At 38.0% G+C, this 27875-nt stretch overlaps 1 protein-coding gene across 1 annotated transcript; it reads right to left on the reverse strand.

The window, feature by feature from the left end:
- Positions 1-26852, reverse strand: asip2b (agouti signaling protein, nonagouti homolog (mouse) 2b). Its single transcript, XM_041804235.1, has 3 exons — positions 26747-26852; positions 3176-3249; positions 1-639 (listed from the first exon to the last, which is right to left on the reverse strand). Exons 1-3 carry the CDS (start codon positions 26850-26852, stop codon positions 472-474), a joined length of 348 nt encoding a protein of 115 aa, XP_041660169.1. The 3' UTR covers positions 1-471.
- Positions 26853-27875: the final 1023 nt, after the last annotated feature.

A 27875-nucleotide genomic window follows, 5' to 3' on the forward strand; every position in this document is an offset into this window, starting at 1 on the left:
TGTTATGACTTGTAAACACATGATTAAGATTGAATTTTTTTCACTTAAGAGTTTTGAGGGCTGCGAGCTTCAAAAATTAGGAACGTGTATGTAAATTATAATCTCTATATCCACATTTTAAAACTGCAAAGAAAAAATAAAGATATTAATCATATATGTGGGGAAATTCCCAAGGCACAGTGCAACACTGTTTACATGTGTTTTTCTACATACAGAAAAAAGCAAACACCACTCCTCTTTGTACCACAGTAATATATCATGTGATGTAGACTATTTGGTTATTCAGTAAACATTTCAGAGTTAAAGGTTGTCATTTTTTTATGTCAAGGTTTTCAAAATGCTGCAATGCTCTCTGAAAATAATAACATTCTCTGACCTGCACAAGGGTTAGGCCAGAGGAAAGTGTGTGTGTGTCTATATTTCTTTATGTCTGAAATTGTGTGCAGGAGGATTTATGTTTTTGTGTTGTGTCTATGTCTTCTTCAAGCACAGTGGGTTCATCCTCCAGCAGTGGCAGATTGTGTTGAAGAGTCGACAGCGGCAGGAGGCACAGGGGTCGCAGCACGGCATGTGAGAGGAGCAGCTCTCCATCAGGCGGCCACAGCGACGGGCGGGGGCAACGGGGTTTGACTTGTGTTTCTGCAAAAACAGATTTACAAGAGATTTATTTATTCACATGAAACATCCCACAGCAGAAGAAAAAAAAGTTTAAATCCCATGGCTCCGATAACTTACATGTAGAATAGCACCAAACACAAACAGCTGCACTGACATTATTATTCACATCAGGCCTGGTTATTCATCACGTCATATACCCACTCACTCTTTTTATACAACCCTGGGATCTGTCTCACAAGAGCGCTTTAATCACTTTCAGGCTGCTGTTCTGGCCACATATTTTTCTGTTTTAATTTACTCTAATTTATGTCATCATGCTGTCTGAGAAAAAGTACCCTGAAATGTCTAATAGATGATGCCATCCCTCCAGATCTTAACAGCTCAAAGACAAAGCCAGTTATCAGCAGTCAAACCTTAATGGATTAATAGTGACTCCCTCAAGACTCTAAGAAGGACGTGCAAGGAATCTATCCAGAAACCAAACTAAAAACAAGTGCTAATGTTGCTATGATCTAGAAGGGAAATCATCAATTCAGGACTGAAAGCAGAATTCTTCTTAACATATCCATTTAAATACTCACATTACTGGCAATGTATGGGTCTTTAATATTATTGTGGAATGCTTGAATCCAATTTTTAAATGCCAGGTTTTCTAATGAAATGAACACAAGAAATCTCAGGAATCATTAAAGTTTTAGATCTTTTCTATTGTATTGAGGTTGTTTGAGACTTCTCTATAGTGGGCATATTGATTTGAGGAAAAAAGAGCAGCCTATTTGAATATTTATTTGTTAAAAAAATTGGTATGATGTTTGCTTTTCTGGCCCCTTTAGGTCTCACCCTGACAAGTATACTCTATGGACAAAAGTATTTGGCCAACTGACCATTACACCAATAGGAACTGTAATGACACCGTCTTCAAATACATGTACTTTAACATGGAGTTGGTCCCCCCCTTGTAGCTATAACAGCCTCCGCTCTTCTTGGAAGGTTGTGAGAATTTGTGCCCATTCATTCTGTAGAGTGGGTATGGGGTCAGGCACTGATGTTGGGTGAGAAAGCCTGGCTCACAATCTTCAGAGCATAGCATTGTCCTAAATGTTTTGGTATGCCGAAGCACTAAAATTGCCCTTTACTGTAGATGAGGGGCCAAACCCTGAAAAACAGCCCCATACCATTATCCCTCCTCCACCAAACTTCACAGTTGGCACAATGCAGTCAGGCAGGGAACATTCCCCCGGCATCCACCAAATCCAGACTGATTGGTCACTTGGCCTCAGAAACCCATTCAATTAAGCCAGTGGAAAATCAGAACTCTTAAGCTATGGCATCAGTAGAGCACTGGCAGCTTTTGCACAGCTTGATTTTAAGTGGTCTTCTGCTTCATGGGGTTTCTGTTGTTCCTAAACTCTACCAATTTCTAATAATATAACTTAGAGATGATCTAGGAATGACTAGCTGGGATGAAATTTCAAGAACCGTCTTCTTGCAAAGGTTGCATCCATAACAGTACCACGCTTAAAGTCACTGAGCTCTTGATTTTATACACCCGTGAGGATGGATTTGATTGTAACACCTGAATTCAATAATTCACAAGTGTGGCCATAAACATTTGTCCTTTTGGTGCATCCCATATTACTGAAAAACAGTAAAACAATCACTAAAACTAAAAAAAAACAAAACTAAAATAAAGCATTTTTACAAAAAAAGAACTGAACTAAATTAACAAACCAGCTGGAAACATTCAGAACAGCAAAACTTAAGTTGAAAACAAAACAAAACAAAAAAAAGAAGAAAAAAAAAGAAAAGAAAAGAAAAACTCATAAATATCACAATCTATTATAACCTTAGTTACTGAATTAAACTTTTATTCTTTATTCAACAAAAGCTTTCATTTTCTGTTCCATGACCATCTCATGAGGCGTGTTTTAGCAGTAAATTATTCTATACCACAATGAATGTCTGTGATGTATGCATTCAATCTGTTAGCCTGTTTCGTCGAGTCTGCCTCTTCCTCCTCTTCGTTTCTTGTTTAAACAAAGCTAGCAAGTGTCAAGTATTACTGATACCTTATGTGATTGTCCAGTACTTAAGCTAAGCAGATGAACTGAATGCACATCGGTTAGTACATTTTAAAGCTTCAGTAGATTCGTATGCTATTGAAACATAAGGTATTTTTCTTTTAGTTTATGTTCACAAAGAACTTAGAGTGCTTGATTTATTCATTGAAACTCTACATTTTGAATGTTTGTGTGCTCTCTTGATACGTACAGGTCTTCTAATCTTCCTCCTACAGCTTCTCTTAATTTTTTAGCCATACATTTCATGCAGAAATTTTTCGACTTTGAACTAATTTACATCTCTCAACATTCAATCATTTTTGCCTCATCTTTGTACAGCAGGAGAAGTTCCTCACTTGTAAACATTCTATAATAATTACAAACAGCCTTGGTTCAATCACTGCACATTTCCAAGCATTCATAATCTCCCTTTATTATCAACATATTGTGTCAGTGTATCATGCAAAAGTAATTTCAAAAGAACCTGGAAAGCTTACAGGGATGTGACTTTCTTGTGGTGGAGAAATCTTCCGCCTTGCAAACAGCCGTCTGTTCTTCCCCTGGCTCCAAACTAGGATTGGATAAAAAAAATTAATTGTTTACTTTCACACAACAGAGAAATGCATTCACAAACATCCCTTATTTTATAACCTTTAAACTATTTTCAGTGAAGTTTTGCTCCACTTTCTCATTTAAGACAAACATATCCACACTTTCTGAGACATGTAATCTTCACACAAATAAAGGGAAGACTTTGTTTTCTTTTTTATGCCAGGTGAACAGTTGATTTGAAACAGGATTAAGGATTAGATAGGAATTCATGTCAGACTTTATATCATGGATGATTGTGTAGGCCTTCCTCTGGTGGTCTTCCAATGGGATGTTTTAGTCCTGATCGCAATGTAAAATACTCTGCTTTAAAACAGGTTCCTTTGCTAGTCTGACTTAGAATAAGTTCATCCATCAAGACCAGAATTAGTTTGATTTTATTGGTAAGAATTTTATTTCTTATTTAGTCTTTAAAGCTCATGTTTAGTGCCAGTGGTACCTCTAATCTCTTGCAGTTAGTCTTGTACATGTTTTTTTTTGAACAAAAGTTCATCCTGCACATAACAGGATTATTCACCATTATTTTCAAGCATTAAAAGCATTACTGTATACAGTCGATGTAGTCTTTGGTGGTTTAGTGGATCAACACAGACTGTTAGGAAGGTGATAGAAAATATCAGTACACAAAAATATTGTGATATTTCAATCTTGTCTCTATTTTTTATTAATTAATCATTTACTTTGTTGGTGCTGTAGTTTTGTGATGTAATTTCAACCTCCGACTGCTAGTTGACAGTAGACATTCAGTCATTTGACTCTTCCCTCTTCTTCTCTGTTTAGATGAGATCACAGAGCTTTCCGGCCTTAGTGAGCCATTAGCTCATGTCAACCTACAAGACCAGTCATGCCGGTTTTTGCTGCATTCAGAGCGGATGTGTGAAATTATTTTGGCTTACAACAACAATAAAGTGATACAGACTTTGACAAGAGGCAAGCTGTTTGCAAGCTATGTCCTGCCAGACTGAAATACTCGTACAACATGACAAATCTGCAAGCTCACTGCTAGACATCATAGCGACAGCACAGCTAACAGCTATTGTGAAACAAGTGGATGCCTCTCAACCAATTAGGAACGAGTCAATATGTTGAAGCTAACAGTAGCCTCTGCTCATGCAGCCAACAGTACACAGTTAATATTTGTTTTATTTGTAAGGACCTGCACCATCTTAGTGTTGTTAAGAATGACGGCTTCCATAACATGTTAAAAAAAAAAACAAAACTGTAGCCTGTTTTGTCATGCCCTCCCCACAACACAATCCAACAGTCCTTAAGAGGAACCCTGCATAATCAGCTATTCACCTAATTGGATAGAAATTTATATCATATACAGTATTATATGTACGTACATACATGAAAGGTGGCTTGCTTTAGTTTTGTTAGCTTTAGCTAAAGCTAACTTAGCTACATAATTCATTTGATTACATAAGCCAAAGTAGCTAAGTTAGCTTTAGCAATGTGGGCTTTGGCAAATGAAGCTAAAGCTAATGTAGCTACATAGCCTACCTGGCTAAGGCTAAGCTCATGTAAGCTAACATAGCTATGTTATCTATATACTAGGCTAGCTTATGTGAGCTTAGCTTTAGCGAGGTTGGCTACTTAGCTAAGTTGGCTCTGTTACCTAAGTAGTTTACACAGGTAATGGACCTACATAAGCCACGTTTGCTGGGTTGGAATGTTTTAAAGGACAACGAGCTCTGAAGGCTGCTTACTCGGCTTTATTTAACTTTTTTTTTTGGTAAGGTTTTGCTGGTCAGGTTTTTAACTGAGAATCCTAACCTTTACCTTAACCCCTCCCTTAACCCTAAACGAGAGTTTAATCCATTTTTATTTTAAAAGTTGTAGTGTGTATTTCTGTTCTTACACAGACATTGCTCAAACGAACGGTCTGCAAGAGTGACTTGAGAGATCGCAGAGGCCACTCTCCTTGGATTGACAGACATGTTTGTCTCCGTCAAATGACAGTAATACATTTTAAAGATATGATAAATTGTGGACTTAGTTTGTCTTTAAAACTTTAATGTGTTGTTAGTTAACAAGTATATCTCTGGCCTAAAGAGCCTGTATGTATAGCCAGTAGTCAGTTCAAGTTCTCAGTTATCCAGGCTCTTTTGGATGTGGCTTTGGATATCCTTTCTAGGTTTTCTTGGAAAACTGGGAAAAAAGTGAGCTGGATTATACAATCCTTTGAAAAAAAAAAAAAAAAAAAAAAAAAAATGGATTACCACACCGTGATCATTACCATCCAGAATAAATCTTTTAAACAGCTGAGTCCTTCTTTTTAAACAGCCTGTCAAAAAATAAGAGATAGGGGCTAAAGTTCATCATACTGGTGCGTCAATGCAAGTATGATACCTCAGAAAACTTGATACTCTAAAGCCCCGTGAGAGGTACAGGGATTTAGACTGTAAATTTTATAGCTCTGTAAGACAGACAGAGCAGCCTCACTGATGGTTATCCCCCCATAAAGAAACTTTGATCATCTTATCAGGCAGGTTGACCTAGTCTGGCCCTTTCTAAGTAGGACCATCTAAACCTGTGCTCTCTTGGCTTCAGAAGGAAAGGGATCCTTATGTAACTACTGTGAGAGTTTCCATCATGAAGATAAGGGAGAGATGTTTGTAATAGCTTTGTTTATGTTATGTTTGGGATCCTGGTTTTTCCTCCACGTTGGAGTCATTTATCAAACCGCGCGACTGATTCATGTTCAGCTGGAGGGAGTGTGTGAAATATATGATTACTTGTTTTTATTGGACACAAAGCTCTGTGGGAAAACAGGAGTAGGATTTTATGGACTAAATCACACTCTCACTCAGAGTAAACTCTAGGGGGAAACAAACAGAGCTCCGAGTCTGTGCAGTGTCACAAATTGATAAATAGAATAATTAAAAGCATTCCACAGTCTTTGTCTATTACTGTCATTAGAGGACGAGGTGTAGGTGCTGAGGACACATCCCTGTGGTATTCTATCATCCATGTTGATTACTTTAGTCGCTATGTCTCTGATATGTTTTTGAGGAATCTGTATATCAGTTTACCTGGCTCTATGGTGCAGTAGCAGGGTATTGATAAGACAGAAAGTTATGTGTCATTTAACTCTAAATTAATCCACTACGTCAAATCTAAATCTACCCACACACTCATAATTTACTCTAATGTTTTCTTTGAGGCAAGTGGGCATGATTCCATGAACATATGGAGCCTGTTTATTATTCAAACATTTGAATGTGTTTTCCTTACAGAGAGCAGCGAAGACTGTCAGTGTCAGTGAAAATCAAAATGATCTGGCTCACTTCTGCACTCTGTTGGCCTCAAATAAAAACAGTCTGGTTTTGACCGCCCGGGTACAACACAAGTTCACAAGAGCAATAAATCAAAAAGCCCTTTTTCTCAGCTTTGACCTCTGCCTTGTGACTGATGTGTGTTATGTTTTTCCTTACAGTCAAGATTAACACCTCTGCGCCAATCTGTGGCCAGATGTTTGGACTTCAAACACTGAACTGTTGAAAATAATTGATGTAATTGGGTCCAGTCAGAACATCAGTCACATTTACACTGCACTGCAGATATCTTAACTTGAATATATGAAATATTGGTGAGACAAAATTACAGAATAGATACACACAGTGCATTCAGAAAATATTCAGCCTCCCCTTCATTCTTTTCAAATCTGTTATTTTGCAGCCTGATGATGCAGTCAACTTTACTTTGTTCTCTCATTGACTTTCTGTCACAGAAAGCTTTCAGAGTTGATCTCTGCATGTATTTTAATAGAGAAATGTCCAGTTTTGACAAAAGTGCAGCTGTAGCTCCACTAGCGGACATTGCATTCACACAACAAGAAACACCCCATACCACACACTCATGTTGAAGCAGGTCAGCAGTAGTGGTGGGCGTATTGATCCTGAAGTATCGATATATTGATATTTACAAATTACTCATTTGGTATCGAGTACTTTTAAAAAGTATTGATATTAAATTAGTACTTTAATAAAATGTCTAACTATGCACCTCATCTGTTTGTTTGCAGTCATTCTTGTCTCTCTGTTGCGCCAAAAGTCTGCTGCTTTCCATGTCACATGACTTTGGTGGCCAATCAGATAGAGCAAACACTCACATACACACTCAAGGTATCAGCACACACATGGTTATTAAGACTTTATGTCTGTCTAACTGGAGAGAATGGCAGAAGTAAACTGCTAGAACTTTGTGGAATAACTTTCCACAAAAATGCTAAGGTGAGTCAGCATTTCCAGTGTCTAACAACTTTTCATCTCAACATTATAAAAAGCTGATGCACAGAGGATGCTACATTCATGTCTAATCTGCATAAACTTTAATTTCCTGGATTTGCTGTAGCACTACCTACTCTGACAAACCTGTAACACTTCTTACATAAAATGTTTTATCTTCTTACGTGACAAAGTTCAGTCCTGGCCTGCTACATGTCAGTATCCTTCTTAGGCATACTGCCACCTACTGTTAACGGCCAGTGCTACATCATATACAAAATGTAATGTGCTTATATTTTACATTAAATGACAGTCCTATGAGAATCTATCTGGCATTTCTACTGTGCTGCAGCACACTGGGCAGCTTGCCAACATATCAGTGGTTCCACACACACACAACCCGATGGTACAAGGGCCTTTAAGAGCCACTTGCAGCTTTAATTTGTATTGTAAATCATTTTTCCTACCGCTTTCAGTGAAGCTTAAATGTTAACTGCTGTGTTTTGAGATAGTTTTGCTCTTTTTTTTTGGTTCCTGCCATCACTGTTCTAGCTCATGTGTTCTTTAGAGAGCCAAAAAATGAGGCCTGTCCTGACCGCTATCATTCATCACTTCAGATTTAAATGCCAACACTCCATGGCTGGTGTTTGACCATCTGATCCATTTCATGAAAACAGATGGGAACAATTAGAAATATAAAGGCACTTAGAGGTTTAATTGTTATGCAAACACCACAAAAATAAGGAAAACTGCATAAATGAAAGGTTAATACCTCACAATTAAAAAAAAAAATTTAAACAAACTTCATAATGATAACCATTATTTTTTTAAAAATAAAAAACTCAAAATGCACTGTTCCACATTATTATGTAAAACAGAGTTTTAAAAGATTTTATAGGTTGTAAAGAACTGAAAATGGTCATTCATTGAATTTGCAGCATTAGGAGGTCATATTTACTGACTTCAAAAGCTCTTTCAATCAAAAACATCGTAACAGGCAAAGTTGCATGTTAACATAGAAGACATTTGTGGCTGATTCAGAGAAAAAATGGGTTCATGCAGATAAAGGCATAATGAGGAAGGTTTCTGACAGAGAAATACATCAGACTAAGAGAGCAGATGCTAAAATGTCATTACAAAGCAGAAAACAAGTATTTGAAGCTGATGGTGCATCTGGAGTCCCACCATCCTCAAAGCGTAGGATCCTCCAGAGGCTTGCAGTCGTGTATAAACCTACTATTCAGCCACCCCTAACCAATGCTCACAAGCAGAAACGGTTGCAGAGGGCCCAGAAATACATGAAGACTCATTTTCAAACAGTCTTGTTTATTGATAAGTGCCATGCAACCCTGGATGGTCCAGATGGAGGAGTAGTGGATGGTTGGTGGATGGCCACCATGTCCCAATAAGGCTGACGTCAGCAAGGAGGTGGTGGAGTCATAGGGTCCCTGAAGGTGTGAAAATGACCTTGGCAAAGTATATATAGTTTCTCACTGACCACTTTCTGCCATGGTACAAAAAGAAGAGCAGTGCCTTCTGTAGCAAAATTTTCTCCATGCATGACAATGCACTATCTCATGCTGCAAAGAGTACCTCTGTGTCATTGGCTGCTATGGGCATAAAAGGAGAGAAACTCATGGTGTGGCCACTATCCTCCCCTGACCTCAACCCTGTTGATAACCTTTGGAGCATCCTCAAGCTAAAGATCTATGAAGGTGGGAGGCAGTTCACATCAAAACAGCAGCTCTGGGAGGATATTCTGACATCCTGCAAAGAAATTCAAGCAGAAACTCGTCAAAAACTCACAAGTTCAAAGGATGCAAGAATAGTGAAGGTGGTATCAAAGAAGGGCTCCTGTGTTAACATGGAACGTTGCCTGTTAAGATGTTTTTGATTGAAATAGCTTTTGATTTCAGTAAATATGACCTCCTAATGCTGCAAATTCAATGAATGACCATTTTAAAACCCTGTTTTGCATAATAATGTGGAAGAGTGCATTTTGAGGTTCTTATTTTTTAAAAAATAATGGTTATCATTATGAAGTTTGTTCAAAAACATTTGAATTACGCTCTAACGGCTGATGACTTGAGAAGTAGTCTGACGGTGATTTGCATTAATATTTAGGAAAAAAAGAGAAAAATGTCATTTGCTTAATAATGTGGAAAGCGGTGTACAGTAGGGAAATGAGTTTCATGCAAAGAACTGACTGGCAATTTCCACATAGTTCATCTGTGCAGTGTTACTTTAGGATCTGACCGTGTGGACCATTGTATGGACTGAATGACTGACACAAACCCAGAGTAAATCTCGGGTAAGCTATGACCTGCCGTGATCCATCCATTATCCACATAACCACGTAACTTCTCCCATTCAGAGTTGTGGGACCTGTTATGATACATGGGAAAAATCACTAATTTTTCTCGGTGAATCAGTTATCATGACAAGATAAAGCATCTTGCAGCATTTAGCTTTTTTCCAAAACTGTTGGTGATGATGGAAAATGGATCCTTAAGGACAGTTATTACTGGGGTTAACACTCACACAGCAGAAACACCATCATTAACAGATGCTAGTCTGCTTGCCAACACTTCCTTCCTTCTACTTGATACTGTACAGAGATGTGTTGATTTGACAAGCCAAGTTTCTGGAGTCCAAACAAGATTGTCTACATACTCTGAATCCAACTTCAAACAAATGCTTTCCCAAGAGGAAAGTCTTTCGAACTGAAGCTGGAGTCTGCAGTCACATTGACATCAAATGTAATGCACAGACTTTAAAGGCGAAATTTTATGCAAAAATCACGTTTTCATAACCTGACATGCCAGATGGATGTGTTTCATACATCCATCTGGGAAAGCTTCAACAGGAAACGTTTGAGAAAAGGCAGAGGCTTTGAAAAAAACTCAGAGGGTGATTGGGTGAACTTTCTGTCTGTCACATCCTTACAGGCCAATCAGAGCAACAAAACACGTGACGTAGCTGCTAGCAAGCTGCGCATGCGCAGCTACCAACGAATAACACGAAACATGGCGACTATGGACATGTAAGTACTCGACTTTTGTCATTTTTGAAAAGAAAACAACTCACTGCTGTACTTTGTTCTTCTTTTAACGAAGAAATGTCATCAAGTTCTGACAAAACTGACGCTTGAGCAGCATCCATGCTAATCTCTTCCTCCATAACTGCACCGGCACTTGCTGCTGCTTGTTTATGTCACGACTCTGCTGCTCCGCCTGAAAGTACTGCCCCTCTTCACTAATTGGTCCTGTCACTTTCTAACCGGGCCCAAATGGTTCAGATGGAAGCTTTGCAAGATGGATTCGCCAGTGAAAAACAAGGAAACAGGCATATCCATCTACTTTGCAAGATTAACGTTTTCAGGCTTTTCTAACAAAAAATGTGCCCCTGGCCTGTCTATAATCCCGTAAAGTACCAGAGCAACCCCCCCACGCCCCCACCTTTCAGAAAATGTGTGCTAAAACAAGCCATTCTCAGGTTTTCCCCTCATGACCTCATGTGGGGAGTTAGCACTGCCCCCAGGTTCAACAGCCCTCCCCGCTTGGAAGAAAGTTCCGCCCTCCTCTCCTGATCTTGTTCTCAGCTGCCAGCTGAGCTGAGCTGAGCCAATTGAGCTGGATCTCTTGAACGAGATGGATTTCCTGTCACGAGTGAGGCTGGATGTTGGTGAGACGGACATCAGCTGAGGAAATACGGATAAGATCAGAGTTTAATGTGAACATGACAAAACTGTACAGAAGAAAACCAGACTGCTTCATGGAAATGGACTGTATACAAGTGGCTCATGCAGGCTTTAGAAGCTGGCTTTTTAAAAAATTCCTGTCAGTTACCATTTCTACGTGACTTTTTAAAAAAACTTGTTTCCTTTATTTCGGCCTGAATATTTCACTGCTTTCAGGACACAAAAGTGCCTTGAGAAATAAGAATGTTTTTATTTTCACACTTTGAATGTTTGGCAATTTGTAAAAAGTTTAAAACATGGACTTTTTGGTAGCATTTCTCTATGTAGAAATCACTACCTGCCCCCCAAGTAGTGTTCTCTGCTGCAGTGTGACGTTATCTGCTGAGAACCTTTTCAAAACAAATAACTTCATTCCTAGTATTTTTTATCCTTTATCTTTATTTATTGATTAACTTTTACGTTGGAAGTAGCAGCCTTCATTTGAATTTTAATGTAATTTCTTTTTAATGTGTTTATTTTTCTTTTGACAAACGTAAAAAAGTAGGCCTGAAAGCCTGAACTATAGATGCTACAATTTAGACAAAATGTACCAGGGAAGTTTTTAAGTTCCTTATTAAGAAAAATAAATTCTGTGTTGGGTTTGCTGGTTGCTTTGGTTTGTTTTTTTACTGTATAGAAAACACACCAAACCGTGACTTCAAAACCGAGGTCCATACTGAACCAGTGTTAATTTTGACTGCACTTTTTAATTTAGTTTTAGAGTTTTAAAGTCTTCTGCCAAAGTTATCTTTTAGTTTTAGTCATAATTTAGTCATCTAACTTGTTTTAGTTTTAGTTGACGAAACATCCCAACACTTCAGTTGATGAACTTTACAGTAAATTTAGTTGACTGATTGGATCTCTCCCCAACTGACCCCGCTTCCACGCAGCAAAAGCAGTTGTGATTGGATCTACCCGGTATCTCATCTCATCTTTTCACACAGCCAAAGTAGCTGTTATTGGATATATGCCTAACTTGCCCCTATTTTCTACATGACGAAATTAAGTCTGATTGAATAAAGTCTCTGTCAAACATTTTCATCACGTTTTTATTTGTTGACTAAAGTGTCAATTAATTTCATTTCAGTTTTTGTCAACGTGCACTTGTTTTTATTAGTTACTATCTCATTTTAGTCAGGGGGAAAAAGGCTATTAACAAAAACTATAACAAAAATAATTAGTCAACAATATTAATACGGTACTGAACCAACCTTTTTGTGTACCCTTACATTGCTACATATACCTATCATATCGTATCTCACTTTGTATGGCTGAAAACCAACAAATAATGCTAGATTTTGATGCTGTGTCTAGATCAGCATTTTTAGCCTTTTTCTGTTGCGGCACTAATGGTGTTGAAAACAATCAGCTGGACCTACTGTAAATACTCAAATAATGACTTGTTTCCCTTAAAAAGGTCTTTTCTCAATGTATTTCAATGCTAGTCTGCTTTTCTTAAAGCAATCAACTCCTTTGCAGGAGTGTCACCACGGATAGACTCTTCATGCTTTGCAGAGCCTGCATGCACTCAGCAGAGTGCAGAGACACAGAGTGAGTCTGGGAGAATTACAAAAAAATAGACATTTTTATCAAGGATGGACAAACTCTGTATGTTCAATTTCCCCACTGACAGTTTAAAACCACTGAGTCTCGTATTTCTTAATACCATTGCAATCGCTAAATGCAGTAATGTCAAAAATAAATATGAGAAAAAACACACAGCTGTGGAGCAGACATAACTTATGATGACACAGAGAAAAATAATCAGTCACATTGTATAAAAAATAGATTTACTGTGTAAAGTTTGATTCAAAGTAGGCATGTGCAGTAATACAGAAAATGGAGGATGCATTGGATGAAATGTGATGCACTGTGACACCAGTCAAGATGCACAGCTCTACAGGGCACCTTTTAAAGATTTTGAAAGATCTCAAGTCACCCCAAACAAAATGTACTGACAAATACTAACAGTCTACATTCCTATGATCAGGGCTTGACATTTACACCCGCCAGCTAGCCAAATGCAGGTAGATTTCAGCCATGACGGTTAACAGAGGGACTCTAACTAGCCACAAATGCAGGTTAAATTTATCAGTGTCACAACTTATGCCTCACTCTGACCATGCTTGTCTGTTAGCGCCAGTGTTTATGATTTAGATGCTTGTTGCAGTGAAGCCATTCGGCTCATACAAGGCTAAAATTCCCCCCCAAAGAACTGAAAAGTGTCTGGTCCCATCATCCGTCTCTGCGTTTTTATGCAGCATCAAGGGCTTTCATGCTGTGTAACAATGGCGCACATAAACGTGACACTCACACACATTTTCTGACACACATGCATGCTAACGTGTTGGTAATGTAGACTGAAGGCTTTTTCTGTTAGGGAAAATGTTTTACAATGTTGGCAGATAAACTCAGATCTGAACTTTCTCCTTCTGCTTTGAAGCTTCTGTCTGTCCATGGAGGATCAACGCGTCAACACCGTGTGTGTGAGTGCACACTCCAGCTGTGTGTCTCTGTCACTTGTGTGAGCCAGGGTGGCTAAATATTGTTTGATTAATAATCTCTTTATATTGTTTGTTGAGATCAGCCTAAATAATAAAACCTCAGCAGATGCACACATTATTTAAATATTAATTAAAACTTTTGACATGTTTATATACGTGACTGTAGAGGGATCAACAATCTCCCAAAACGATTGTTTTTTACAGAAAAGCGGTGTAGACCTTAGATACCCACTTTGGCACATTTTGGCACACCTGCTGAAACAACCGTACGTCTACAGTTGGCTAGCCTGATGTGATTTCAGGAAAAGGGCATGTGAGACAATAAAATTAATGACGCTGGGATATTTAGTAATCTGCACATCCACGGTAATCATTGGTCGATCTGAAGCATTTTAAAGTCACCCTGACAGTGCCAGATGGCACCCTGGTTGATAATGCGCTGTGTGCGTAATCATCATAACTCACTTGAACTTTCAAATCAAAAATAAGTTATAGGCTTTGATTTTTTTGTCTTCATAAGATCTCCAGTAAATTTGGATTCGCTTCTTTGTGTTTGATTTGTTAGCGCTGACATCTATTTTTCATTAAAACACAGATTTCTTTTTTAACCCTGGTAGTTCACTTTTCCTGAGTTTTCTTTTCTCATACTTTTTGTTCTGTGTAATCCCCCAAACAATACCATGGAGCTTGATGCAGCATTGATTTAGACCATCATATTTTCTCCTTTACTTCTAGCTTTTTTTTTGGTCTAAACTCAGTTTGAACTGTATTGATTTCATTCTGTCTGCAGTTAATCTTATAAACTACGAGGCAGAACCAAACAGTACAGCTACATTCATGTCTGGATGTTCAATGGCCTCTGGTGGTTGCACTGATTCACAGTTTTTAAGAGACCTCATTTGAAACACTGCCATTGATCGCTATGGCACTACCTGATCATGACGATGTAAACTGTGAATAGAGCTGTGAAACGAGCCGTGGCTCAGTCCTTCCCTACTGCTGTCATCAGCTCCAGAAAAATAACACTGTTTTGAATTAAGCCTGTGTCTGCTTTAAGTTTCAAGAGCAGATGACAATGAAGGAAACCATTCTATTTATGACAGCCTAGATTTCTAAGGAGGCAGATACCACATGGTGTTGGTCCATGTTTGTTCTGCTGTGTTTGCTCGAACAATGTTGAGAAGCATCAGATTCTACCAGGTCATTGTTTCTGCTAAACAAGTGGACAGTTTTCTGGTGATAACAGTACAAATGCATGCAAGCACTATCAGTGTTTTATCAAAATGTGCCCACCAAGGACTACAACTATTTAGATCACTACTGAGATCACAATTATTAATCACATTAATTCAAAATTTTATGTTTTATTTTAAAAATACAGTCGCAAGAAAAAAGTATGTGAACCCGTTGGGATTTCTTAGATTTCTGCATAAATTGGTCATAAAATGTGTTCTGATCTTCATCTAAGTCACAACAATAGACAAACACAGTCAGCCTAAACTAATACCACATAAAAAATTTATGTTTTCATGTTTTTATTGAGCCAAACATGTAAACATTCACAGTGCAGGGTGGAAAAAGTATCTGAGCTCCTAGGCTAATAACTTCTCCAAGAGCTAATTGGAGCCAGGAGTCAGCCAACCTGGAGTCCGATCAATGTGATGAGATTGGATGTGTTGGTTAAAGCTGCCCTGCCCTATAAAAAAACACACACCAGTTTTGATTTTGCTGTTCTCAAGAAGCATTGCCTGATGTGAACCATGCCTGGCACAAAAGAGCTCTCAGAAGACCTACGATCAAGAATTGTTGACTTGCATGAAGCTGGAAAGGGTTGCAAAAGTATCTTTAAAAGTCCTGATGTTCATGTTCTACGGTAAGACAGACTTTCTACAAATGGAGAAAGTTCAGCACTGTTACTGCTCTCCCTAGGCGTGGTCGTCCAGTAAAGATGATTGCAAGAGCACAGCGCAGAATTCTCAGTGAGGTGAAGAAGAATCCTAGAGTGTCAGCTAAAGACTTACAGAAATCTCTGGCACATGCTAACATTTGTGTTGACAAATCTACAATAAGCAAAACATAAAACAAGAATAGAGTTCATCGGAGGACACCACAGAGGAAGCCACTGCTGTCCAAAAAAAACCCATTGCTGCACGTTTGAAGTTTGCAAAAGAGCACCTGGATGTTCCACAGCACTACCAGCAAAATATCCTGTGGACAGATGAAACCAAAATTGAGTTATGCGGAAGGAACACACAACGCTATGTGTGGAGAAAAAAAGGCACAGCACACCAACATCAAAACCTCATCCCAACTGTGAAATATGATGGTGGGGCCATCATGGTTTGGGGCTGCTTTGGTGCCTCAGGGTCTGGACGAATTGCTGTCATTGACAGAAAAATGAATTCCCAAGTTTATCAAGACATTTTGCAGGAAAATTTAAGACCATTTGTCCACCAACTGAAGCTAAACAGAGGATGGGTGATGCAACAGGAAAACGACCCAAAGCATAGAAGTAAATCAACAACAGAACGGCTTCAACAGAAGAAAATACGCCTTCTGGAGTGGCCCAGTCAGAGTCCTGACCTTAACCCGATTGAGATGCTGTGGCATGACCTCAAGAGAGTGATTCACCCCAGACATCCCAAGAATACTGCTGAACTAAAACAGTTTTGTAAAGAGGAATGGTCCAAAATTCCTCCTGACCGTTGTGCAGGTCTGATCTGCAACTACAGGAAATGTTTGGTTGAGGTTATTGCTGCCAAAGGAGGGTCAACCAGTTATTAAATCCAAAGGTTCACATACTTTTTCCATCCTGCACTGTGAATATTTACATTTTGCTCAATAAAAACATGAAAAACATATCATTTTTTGTGCGGTATTAGTTTAAGCAGACTGTGTTTGTCTATTGTTGTGACTTAGACGAAGATCAGAACACATTTTATGACCAATTCATGCAGAAATCCAAGAAATCCCAAAGGGTTTACATACTTTTTCTTGCAACTGTATGTCTGCCTTGATCATGCTACTCGTACTGGCAGGAGTGGACAGGATTAAAGAATCTGCCCTGGTAGTTGCGGCCCTCATTGTCTCCTAACACTCTACCAGTTATGATGCAGCAGCCCCCTGAATACACCCACTCTTGCAGTAATATCTGAAGAATTTAAGAAGTGATTCGTATTTTATCTTATAATGACATTTTTATGACTAAGCCATAAAAAATAATTGATAGTAACAAAAATCTTAGGACACTGTTCTCAACAGTGCTTTAATAGTTTCATTTTATTGTCTGATGCCAGGCTTGGATTAATTCCTGCCTGGATATAAAAATGCTTTTTAGGGGCTGATCGAAAGATTAATCAATAACCTCAGTGCAAACAAAGAAATAAAAAAGTGAAATGTATGATGCCACAAGAATGATGTCTTAGCAAAGATCAAGAGACATGGGAGGCCACTGAGCTGACTTTTAAGTGCATGTCAATATATTCTAGTTTTTTATTTTCAATAAATTTGCAGAAAAATCTGAAATTCTGTTTTCACTTTGTTATTATAGGGTACTGAGTGTAGAGGAATTAAAATTAGTGTTTTTTATTGTAGCATCATGAAAAGAGTGAATGCTCTGTATGTGTGGAGCAGAGAACTGAAGGCAGTGATGCTGAGCTTATTAAAACAAACGTAAAAAGGGGAGAAAAACACAGAGAACATGTTGTCTTACCAAAATATCCAGGCAGGGACATGTGTATTCTTTTCTTTTATAACCTTTACTAGATTCGTCATGTTGTCTACAAGTGGAGCACACATTTAAAAAGTGAATAATTTCTTCAAACATGATTCTTTGATAATGGGAAGAAAATTGAGATTGCAATTCAATGTTTATTAATTGTACCTTTGCCTTATACTGTGTGAGAATCAGGTGTTGCATCCCATCCTGCATCAAGCTCTGCTGAGTGAAGAAAGTGAAAGAAAACCATTGAAATATTCCTGTCAGACCCTCCTTGTCATCTCCCCTTCCCTTGTTCCTCACACATCTCAATGTGAGGGACAGAAAGAAACGGTAACAGGGCGACGGGGCAAAAACATCGTGTCGTGCTGCACATGCTGTCGCTGGTGCTCACTTACTTTGTGTGAGCTTAGGACATTCAGTTACAATAATAATTCTTTGTTTTCCTTTCTCTGTTATGGTGGGAAACTCTAAGCCCTCCATGTCTTCATTGCCCAAAAACTACATTACCTTCTGCAAAATACCTGCAATGCACAACAATTTTTTGTTTTTACTTGTTGACCAATCTACTAATGTTAACTAGTAAATGTGTGGGAAAATTAATTCTGAGTTTTATTGTTTATGTCTGTACCTTACAAGTTTTTATTAAAAGCAGCCTCGCATTTCCTCAGCTATCATCTGATGGTGATAAAAACTCTGGGCATCTTTCAGGAGTTTCAAGTGTAGCCAACTAGAGGGACTTTCAGCCAAGGCATTTTTCCCACACAGTCCACTGTTTATAGCCTGATAAGAACTTAGGAAGACAGAGAGTAGTTATAGTTGATGCTCCGTAAAAAATGTATTTAACAGTAAGAACCATGAACAGTAATGAGTATGGGTTGATGGGTTGAATCTCTTCTTCTGAAACAATCAACTTGAATCTGGATTCACAGGCAATGCTTCAAATTACTGACAGTTTATTAAAATACAGAATGATCTGGTCTGATCTGGTTCAGTTAGAATAACATTTTCCATTATGAAACTGAGACTGGGGGGGGGGCTATTCAAAAATAGACTTTGAGTCTATCTATAAGGGACAAAAACCCCAGGATTCCTGTGCAAACATTCTGATTTCATGTCAGTGAACACAATGAAAGCATGAGAGGCTTAGCAGTGGCTTAGCGGTTAGCGCGTAGTAGGAACAGCGCGATATCACAGTTCTCTAAAGTAGTAAATGGAAATAAAGTGGTATGTAGGCAGTCAAGGGTTAAACTCACGTATAACTTCGGCCCGAAGAGAAAAGAGGCCACATAGCAAAGAAAGATATTAATCTGCAAAGAAGAACGAAGGCTGGCAGCACTAGCATGTTATGTTAGCTTTGCTGTAGAGAGTATATCAGGCTAACGCCACAGCTGACACTATGACCCTGTGAGGAATTCGTTTGTTTTCTAAGAATTTTCTCCTCTTTAGACTAGTCAGTTAAACAAAATTCAAATGAGCATTTAGCCGAACACGAAAATAGACACTTAGGAACATCCTTAGTGTGAAGTGCTTCTGGTGTGGGTTTGTTCATAAAAAAATAATAGGGGTGTGTTTCATCACAATATGATATCAATATTTTGGATGATGATGATATTTTCAGATATCACAAAATCTGCCATTTTGATTTGATTCGATAAAGGGGTCTACGATCGATATCAGGTGATATTTTTTGCACAAAATTCACACATAAAAAAGCAGTTTCTGCTATTAAATTACTGACACGTGTTTGCATTTAATTTTCAAAAATCTTTTAACAAAAACAACAAAGACCTGCATTTCACTATACAGTAACATTTTTAATGTCTGATTACTTAAAATTGAGGACTCCTATTTGCCTTTAAATTAGGAACATAATATGGAAATTTGTGTTAAACCAAGTTGATTTTATTACATTTTCATTACAGAAAATTTTTCCCCGATGTCCTCTGATAATAATTATATCTTTATTTATATAGCGCTTATCAAAACATAGTTTCAAAGTGCTTTACAAAATGCATAGAATAAAGCAAAATTAACAGGGACAAATTAAAAAGAACAAACAACAGTAAAAAGACAGGATGAATACACATGATAAAATACAAAAAAACATTATAGGGAGGAGGGTGAGATAGATACAGTTTAAATAGATCCAAAAATTAACAAGGATTTTAAATTAAAAGCTTTCCTATACAAGTAAGTTTTAGGCTTAGATTTGAAAATGGGGAATGAGCCTGTCAGCCTTATATCCTCTGGTAGGGAGTTCCTGAGTTTAGGAGCTCAAGTGGCAAATGCCTGGACACCTTTGGTATATTTTATGGGCAAACAATGGAGAGAAGAAAGGATTGGGATGAATTGGGACCTACGGTTTGTGTTTGTTAAAATCCGAGCAGCAGCATTATGACCTTGTTGGAGTCGAACCGTTGCGGACTGACTAATGCAGGTAAATAAAGAATTGCAATAGCCAAGCCGTGAAAAAAAAAAAGGCGTGAATGAGATTTTGTAGATCTGTGAAAGACAGAGTTGATTTGATCTTTTTAAAGTTTCTTGATCACTCCACCAATATGGACTTTTTCTGCAACCCTTTACAATCATGATCAAAATTTTGTCCTGTTTTCCCATTTTGGATTATTTTTTTCTTGAACGTACTTAAACAAATGTGACCTTTATAAATATTTCTGCCCTGTCAGCTCCTCATATTTAACGGTCACATATTTTACTCCTTTAAGACAAGTCTATATTGGTCTCAGAGGTCCCCAAAACATGCCTGTGAAGTTAGTTGCTGAAAAACCCTCCAGTATTGGATTTTTGCATATCTAAAAAACCCCTCTTTCAGCCCCGCTCAGAACGAGCTGTTTTTGTGTCTGGCTTTAAATGTTAATGAGCTGTCTGACCCCACTCCTAACCAATCCCCTTGCAGGAAAAGGATGTAGCTTAATGGATGTCTGCTGCCATTGCTGTCTCTGGGCTGGAACTATCAACAGGCGTGCAGGGGGATTTCAGAATAAAAGCACTGACTGAAGAATTGATGTTTTGATTTTCTAACAATCTGATTGGCATGTGCGCATAAAGCTTAACATAACCAAAGACTCATCAACAATTAAATCTGTGAGCAACTAATTCTGACTAATCAAGACATTTGTTGTATTTTGCTTTTCAGCGGAAACATCAGGATGTGACTTTTGTCCTATATTGCCCAGCCCTACTTCTATTTTTTCAAATGAAGCTCACAGTAAAGCGCTGAAAGGCACAGATCAGACACACATTCAACAAAGGATTATTTCAAATACTTACTGTTGTGATTTGCAATACTCATAAACTCTTTGGTAAAATAATGGTACACCCTATAGCTTTAAAGCTCAAGCTAATTAAATCCTTGCGAGATGACTGCTGAATTCCCATAATGCTTCAGAGTACATGTTCCAGCTCCTCATGGACTGTTTGATATATGACAAATACTAGATATACCAGGATGTCGCTGACACTGAAATCCTCTGATCAAACTAGACTCTTTGTCCAAATAAAGAGTGTAAACAGAGAGAAATTCCTTTGTTTATGAGGGTCTAACTCCAACAGCGCTTCTCTAAAATCACCATGGGGTGATGAAAGATTTGTGTGAAGAAGGCTTATACATCAGCAGCCCTTTAGAGGACATTTGAGGCGAGAGGTTACGTTCGGCCAAAAAAACCCATGAGGTTCTTATAACCATTTCTGATGATGGCTTCAGTAACAGCTGGGAACCAATATATTCACAAAGGTGTTGGTAACTTGGATTTTGCCATGAGGAATGGAGTTCATAAAAATGTAAGGAGCAGTTAAGAAAGGATTATTTCTAAAGTCCTCCTTTGGGAAAGTGAAATACAATCCTCGTCTTTTTAGTCCTCTTAAATTAAATAAAAGATATGAAATGATTACAAAGTAAACATGAACAATTAGGGGTGGGTAAAAATATCAATTAATCGATGCATCGCAATATTTCCTCCCCCAATTCAATATTGATTCAGCAAATCCTCTGAATTGATTCACCTCCTGGCCAGTGGGGGTCACTGTGCGTGTGATTCGCATTGTGTGGACGGAGACCGCACTCGACCAAACAACAACTAACCATAACCATGTTATGTGAGGTTTATCACAATTTCCAAGAGGACAGAAATATTATTTAAGTTTACATGCACTTTACTTTTTCAGTGTTTATACAGAACTGTCATGTTTTTTACTTTGTACTCCTTATGCACAAATAAGTTATTATTGTGCAAATTTTTAACCTAAAGAATCTAAATCGAATTGAATTGTGAGGTTCTTAACAATTCCCAGCCCTATGAACAATCCTGTAAATAACATAACCAAACCATCTTCACTTGCAAAATACAAATCGTTTTGCTTTTCATTTTATTTTCTATGGGAGCCCCATGAGGTAATGCTTTAATTTAACTCCGTTTTACTGTCATTACAAGTAAAAATGGGATCTCCTAGTCTCCTGATAACACGTTCCCTTGATTATGAGGGATTAATAATGAGATCTCAAGAAACTAACAGGATATTGTACCCTAATCTCTGAAAGTGACATAAGTGGAGATAGCAAGAAAAAAATATAATTCTACTAATAATGGAGGATAAATTAACATGATCCTTATCTTGATTTGTTTAATTTCTTTGGTGTTTCCTGTAACCTCTGTGTTGTCTTTGTTAATTCTAAGTGTCATATTTGTAAGGTTTTGTAGGATACCTTTTTGTGGTTTATTATTTCTTATATAGTTTCTAGTGTTTTTATAGTCAGCCTTTTGGAGTTTCACTTTGTAGTCTCTTATGTTTCAGGTTTTGACTTCCTTTGTATTAGTGCTGGGTAATTAATCTAAAAATAATCAAAACCGACATTTGGAGCCTCTTACCAACGTAAACCTGCCCTGTCAATTATTTCATTATTTTTTCCTTGTAATTGTCTCTCCACTAATGCATAACCCCCTTAAAAACACGCTACTGGCTGTGTAGTCATGTGATAGGCAGCCAGGTGTCACAACGCGTGTAGCCTGCAGAAACCCAAAGGAGAAGTAGAAGTCACATGACCAAGCAGCAACCTCTGGTCATGAAAAGTGAAGCCAATGCGGAAGTGCAAAAATTGCAATACAGCGAGTTTCCTCTTGAGGCTGGCTGCAGGAACACCGTAAGTCCCATCTGAACACCTGTTAAACAGCCAGTTTTTACACTAGAAATAAACTGGTTTAAAGTCAGGTTAAAAAAACCAAACGTGTCTCATTAGCTAATGTCTTCATGTGCTCTCGCAGTACAGGGCGTGAATTTTTTTTGTACCACAATGGTTTTGAATATATTTGGGAAAAACCTCACTGCGGCCTGATTGCCGCGTCTCATTTGATTGACAAATAGCTCGACGGGCAGAGACTACGTTTCTGTCAACCAGAATGCTAGCTAGCGAGCTGACAGGAAGTCAAGCTTAATGGGCGAGCCGTTAGGTTGAGACCACGATTTTAATATGGAGCCCACCGTAGATTGGCTTCAAAAGCTGTTTGAGTCCGCCTACAGAAAACAGACGGCTGACGTCACACAGGGTGTGTCCAATTTTTTCTTCAGTCTATGCATGGGACACCGTCCCATCCAGTCCGCTACAACTCAAACACAGAGCTGACTGCGCAGGGTGAGCAGCAAAGTTATTTTCTACTTTTATACAATAGTATAAAAATAATTTATTTCGTTAGCAAGAAATATTTTCTACTTTTCTACTTGGCCTGGGCAATATGACCTTAAAATCAAATCTCCGATTTTCTTAAAAAAAAAAAAAAAAAAAAAAATCAGATTTTAAACAATTTTTCATATCCTTGTTTAAAATCACACAAATGACAAATATATTAATCAAAGCATATTTTTCTTTTCTTTCATGAATTAAATGTAACAAATACCAACTGAATTTTCCTCTTGGTTAAGACCAAGCTGTAATTTTGTCTCAAAAAATGCACTTTTTTTACTAAAAAAAGTTGTTTATATCAGCACAAAAGGCTGCAATTATCTACAGAAACCTGTGATAGCATACAGAACTCTTATCTGACCATAAAATCACAGAAAAAATGTTTTTTTTTAGTCTTTGTGTTTACTTCTTTTTAACTGCTCCTGTAGCTTAAAGTTTCACTTGTGTCATGCTGAGGTGAGTCCAAGCCTTGACTGATTACACCACATTTCCTATCAGGAGCATTCACAAGAAAAACCCTCAAAAATATTAACAGCTACAGACTTTGATTGTGAAGGAATTGTCAGAAGTACTGTATTTATCATTGTTCAACTAAGCTTCTGCAGCGGTACTGGCGATTTTCTGCAGCGTTTACAGCTGCATCTATACATACATCTTTGACTCATTTAATGCCACAGCTCTCTTCTATGACTGAATATGGATTTATTGAGTGAGTCAGTTTTATCAAGTGAGTTAGTTACGTGGCTGCTTTTACTGCTAGAGCAAAACTACTTAATGCTGACTGGACTCAGAATAAGCCATTTTTCATCACTTTGCTAGCTAGTGTAAACATCAGTTATGTCTCATGTGGGCTCTACAGCTGAATGCACCCATTTAAAAACTGGTAATGACAGTGATGAAGAAATCCATTCTGTGGCAGAAATTTTACTGTTGACAGTACTTATACTCGTTAACTGCCCAGTGCCCACCACTAGATTTCAAGTGCTATTGGCTGATTTAAGTGTGTGTTTGTTGGATGTAGCAGTCTTGTTGATTACCATAGTGAAACACACTTTTGCCACTCGGCTGCATGTCTTTGATTGAGATGTTGACACAAGTCTGCCGTGCTGCCTCCTTTAGTTGCCACAGCTTTTAAACAAATATTGCAGCGTGCTGTGGTTTGTTCACGGTACAAAGCTACAAACCTGAGCCGGTTCCAAACAGCAGACCAAAATATACAGTTCTTATGGGACAAAACTCAGGATTTGCACCGGCTGCCGTGCTGTTGTGTGTGCATCTCTGTGGTAAGGGAGGGGGACGGTGTAAACTACAAGAGCCCCATGGGGGACAGAAAGAGTAGCACAGAGGGATTTTTGAAAATCTAGATTTTTAGGTTTTAAATCATCCAAAACAAAAAATTGAATTCATCCATGAAACCGATACATCACTCAGGCTTATTTTCTAGCAAAATGTGACTTTCAAAAAAAGAAACATTTCAGCTGATGTATGTTTTTATCTCAATAAATAACCATACATTATTACTCTGTGCCTGTTCCTCTCAGTTATTTGTTTTAAATTATACAGATATTTTCAGCACAAACGGAGTCAGGAGTGGAATAATCGCACATCAGTTATAATCGAGGTAAAAAGTTCTATTACTCATAATTTTGTTTTTTTTTTTGCCATAATTGCCCATTCCTACTTTGTATACCATTCCCTAGTTTTAGCTCCCAGTGTTATCTGTTTGTTTCTGTTCTGCTTGTGTGACACAGTTTTTTTCTCAGATCTTAGTTTCTAGTATCTAGTGTGTTATTTTGTAATCCTTGTCCCTCCTTGTGTTTGTATGTGTTTCCTTGTTGTTGAGTTTCCTGTTTTATTCACCTGTGTCTCGTTTGTCACACCTGTTCCCCTGCCTGTAATCAATCCTTGTATATTTAGGCTCTGTGTTTCTCCCTGTCCTTTGTCAGATTGTCATGTTTTTTTTTTTTTTACCTTTGGAGTGAGTTTTAAGTATTTTTTTTCTTTGTATCAGTGACCAGAGCTTTTCCTTTAATACCAAACACAAATTGACATAATATAAATTTATTTACAGAATATACTGTACTTCCGAAATACTAAGTAAAATTAACCCTGGCAATTCCCAGTTTTGCCCAAGATGAAAAACAGGAATTGGTATGCTGATTTATATGTTCTGGGCTTGGATACAAGCCCTGGATACACTCTGGTCCGCTGTTCTCACTGTGCTTAATACCACTGGTACAGTGATTCGCACAGAAGCAAGAGTAACTCTCCTGGGTGACACATCTAATATAAAAACCAGTAAAAGCAAACTCAAATTCAAAAGAATAGGTCTCATAACAGCCAACAAATGTATAGCAATGTGTTGGAAAGAGGATAAACCACCTACTTTTAAGAGATGGATAAATGAATTTGTATCATGTATACCAAATGAAAAGATGATGTATAATTTAAGGGACATAAGAGTTTATCGTGATATGGGGAGACTTCCTGAAGATTTCGGAGACAGATTCTGTAACGTAATACCTATCTGTCACTCATAAATACTGATCACACACCAATGTAAGTCAAGCTTATTTTTTTGCCTGTGCAATGCCAGCTGTACCCTCATTCCTAATTCTGTTAACTTCACTCTGTTTTATACACATTCATTTATGCTTGCTAGTATACTTATACTGCTGAACTATAGGATTCTTTCTTTTTGTTTTTTTTTTGACCAGGCACTCATGCTGTAATGACTTTGGTTCGGACCTGAGGGAAGGAGGGGGAGGGATAGATTTTCTGTAAGTATTCTGTATATTCTGCTGTCATCCCAACCCCATGTTTGTAAAAATAAAAATCAATAAAAAAAAATTGAATCAGAATAAATTTAAGCCTGGTTCTGCATTTGGGTCCTCCTTTTGTTTTTGCACTTTTTGAAAATCGTTACAGAAACAAAATAATAACAGAATTGTATGGCTATAGGGTAGGCTTCCTGTACTTTTAACATTTTCACATTAAAATATATTCAACATCAATTTTACAAACACAGTTTTATTAGTGGTGTCAGTCAATGAAAATGATTCAATAAATTAAAGGCTTTATAATTAATTTATTGCAATTAACTGAATATGTTATAGATGGTATAACGGGTAGATTTCAAGATGATAGTAACAAAACAATCAGGAACTGCCTCTGAAAGGTATCAAAACTTTCTACAAGCTTTTGAAACAGGAGAGACCAAGGGTACACTGACAACTCCCTAGTCAATCTAGGATGCTGTTAGTCCGAGGAAAATTGATTTTATATATTAGAAAATAATACAAAAATTAAGAGCTCAGAGATTTCAGAGTCAAAGTTACAAAGCTACTTTAGACAGTTGTGTGATGGCATCAGAGCAAGCACAGGCTACATTTGAATCATATTTTTCATCTCTGTGCTTAATTAATCGAAAATTTTGACACTTATTTTTTCTTTTTAGCCTTTCAGCTGCACTATTTTCTCTTGGTTCATGTTGCCCTGAAACCAACCTCTTGGAGCATGGGAGACAAAAAATCCTAAATATGTTCAAAAATCTCCTTAAATGCTCATTCCTCACCTGTGTCATTCCCGGGGCTTCTCACATCCTTCTTCGTGGTTTCTGCCCAGGACAGGGGGATGGCAAGCAGAAGGAAGCACAACAAGTGTTTGCCGGTGATTTTCATGGTGACGATAATGCTCTCTGTTGAAGACACGGTAAAAAAAATATGTCATTAAATAAATCCCAGATTCTTAGCTGCTATGGAAACAGATGTTATCTGTGACTCACTCTCTATTCCTGTGTTGTTGCTCTCTGGCAGTGAGGGGGAAAATCTCTGCCTCCTGCAGCCTGTGATGAACTACAAACACCGCCCTCACGTGACAGGCTCGACACACTGCAGGAGATGATGCTCGCGCGCGTAAACAGCAGTTGCTCCAGAAACGACAAGGGAAGGAAAATGCCTCGTGCTAGCAAACATAATGAAGTCACTGTGGCTTTGATACATTCAAGAGTCCGGGGTAAACACTCCCTCCAGCTTAATTCTCTGTCCCTCAAGGACTGAAAAGAATGCAGGCTCTGATATCCATGAACGACGTGAGCTGCCTGCTTGTTTCCTTTTCTTCTGTGACATGGATAGGTTACCGGAAAGACAGTTTGGCCCCTGAAATAAAGTACGGTAGGACTCGGATATGTTGGTAGGCAGTGGTATTTAAGACCTTTGAATGTTTTCTGACACAGCATGGATGAAAAAGAAAAATGAAGTAGGCCTAGTTGGCATGAGGTCAGAACAAAGGCGAATAAAGACTAGCTCAAATGTAGACCTACTCAATGAGAGGGTGCATGCAGGAAAGGAGCTGCTGACTTGAACCTGGGCCACTCACATAAACGGGGCTTGAACTAACCACCAGGCCATTTGCACCCCAGCATGCCACTGTTGAACTGTTTTCCTTACAAACTAAATAAAACCTTCAGCCCAGCAATTTCTCTAACAAGTAGCATGCGAGTAAAGTAAACGTATAGTTAACAGTCTTATCTTGATTAAAACTGTTTTTTTTTTTTTTTTTTTTTTTTTTTTTTTAACATTAATCTTCCACACAAGTCTCTTCGAGGGTGCAGTTTCCCTTTTTCTGAGATTCTACACTGAAGATTTGTTTCATCCGTGTTTTTGGCCAATCATGACACATAATAGTATCAAACTCAGAAATGG

This window comes from Cheilinus undulatus, linkage group 13, assembly GCF_018320785.1.
Source record: "Cheilinus undulatus linkage group 13, ASM1832078v1, whole genome shotgun sequence".
Taxonomy (NCBI): Eukaryota; Metazoa; Chordata; class Actinopteri; order Labriformes; family Labridae; genus Cheilinus; species Cheilinus undulatus.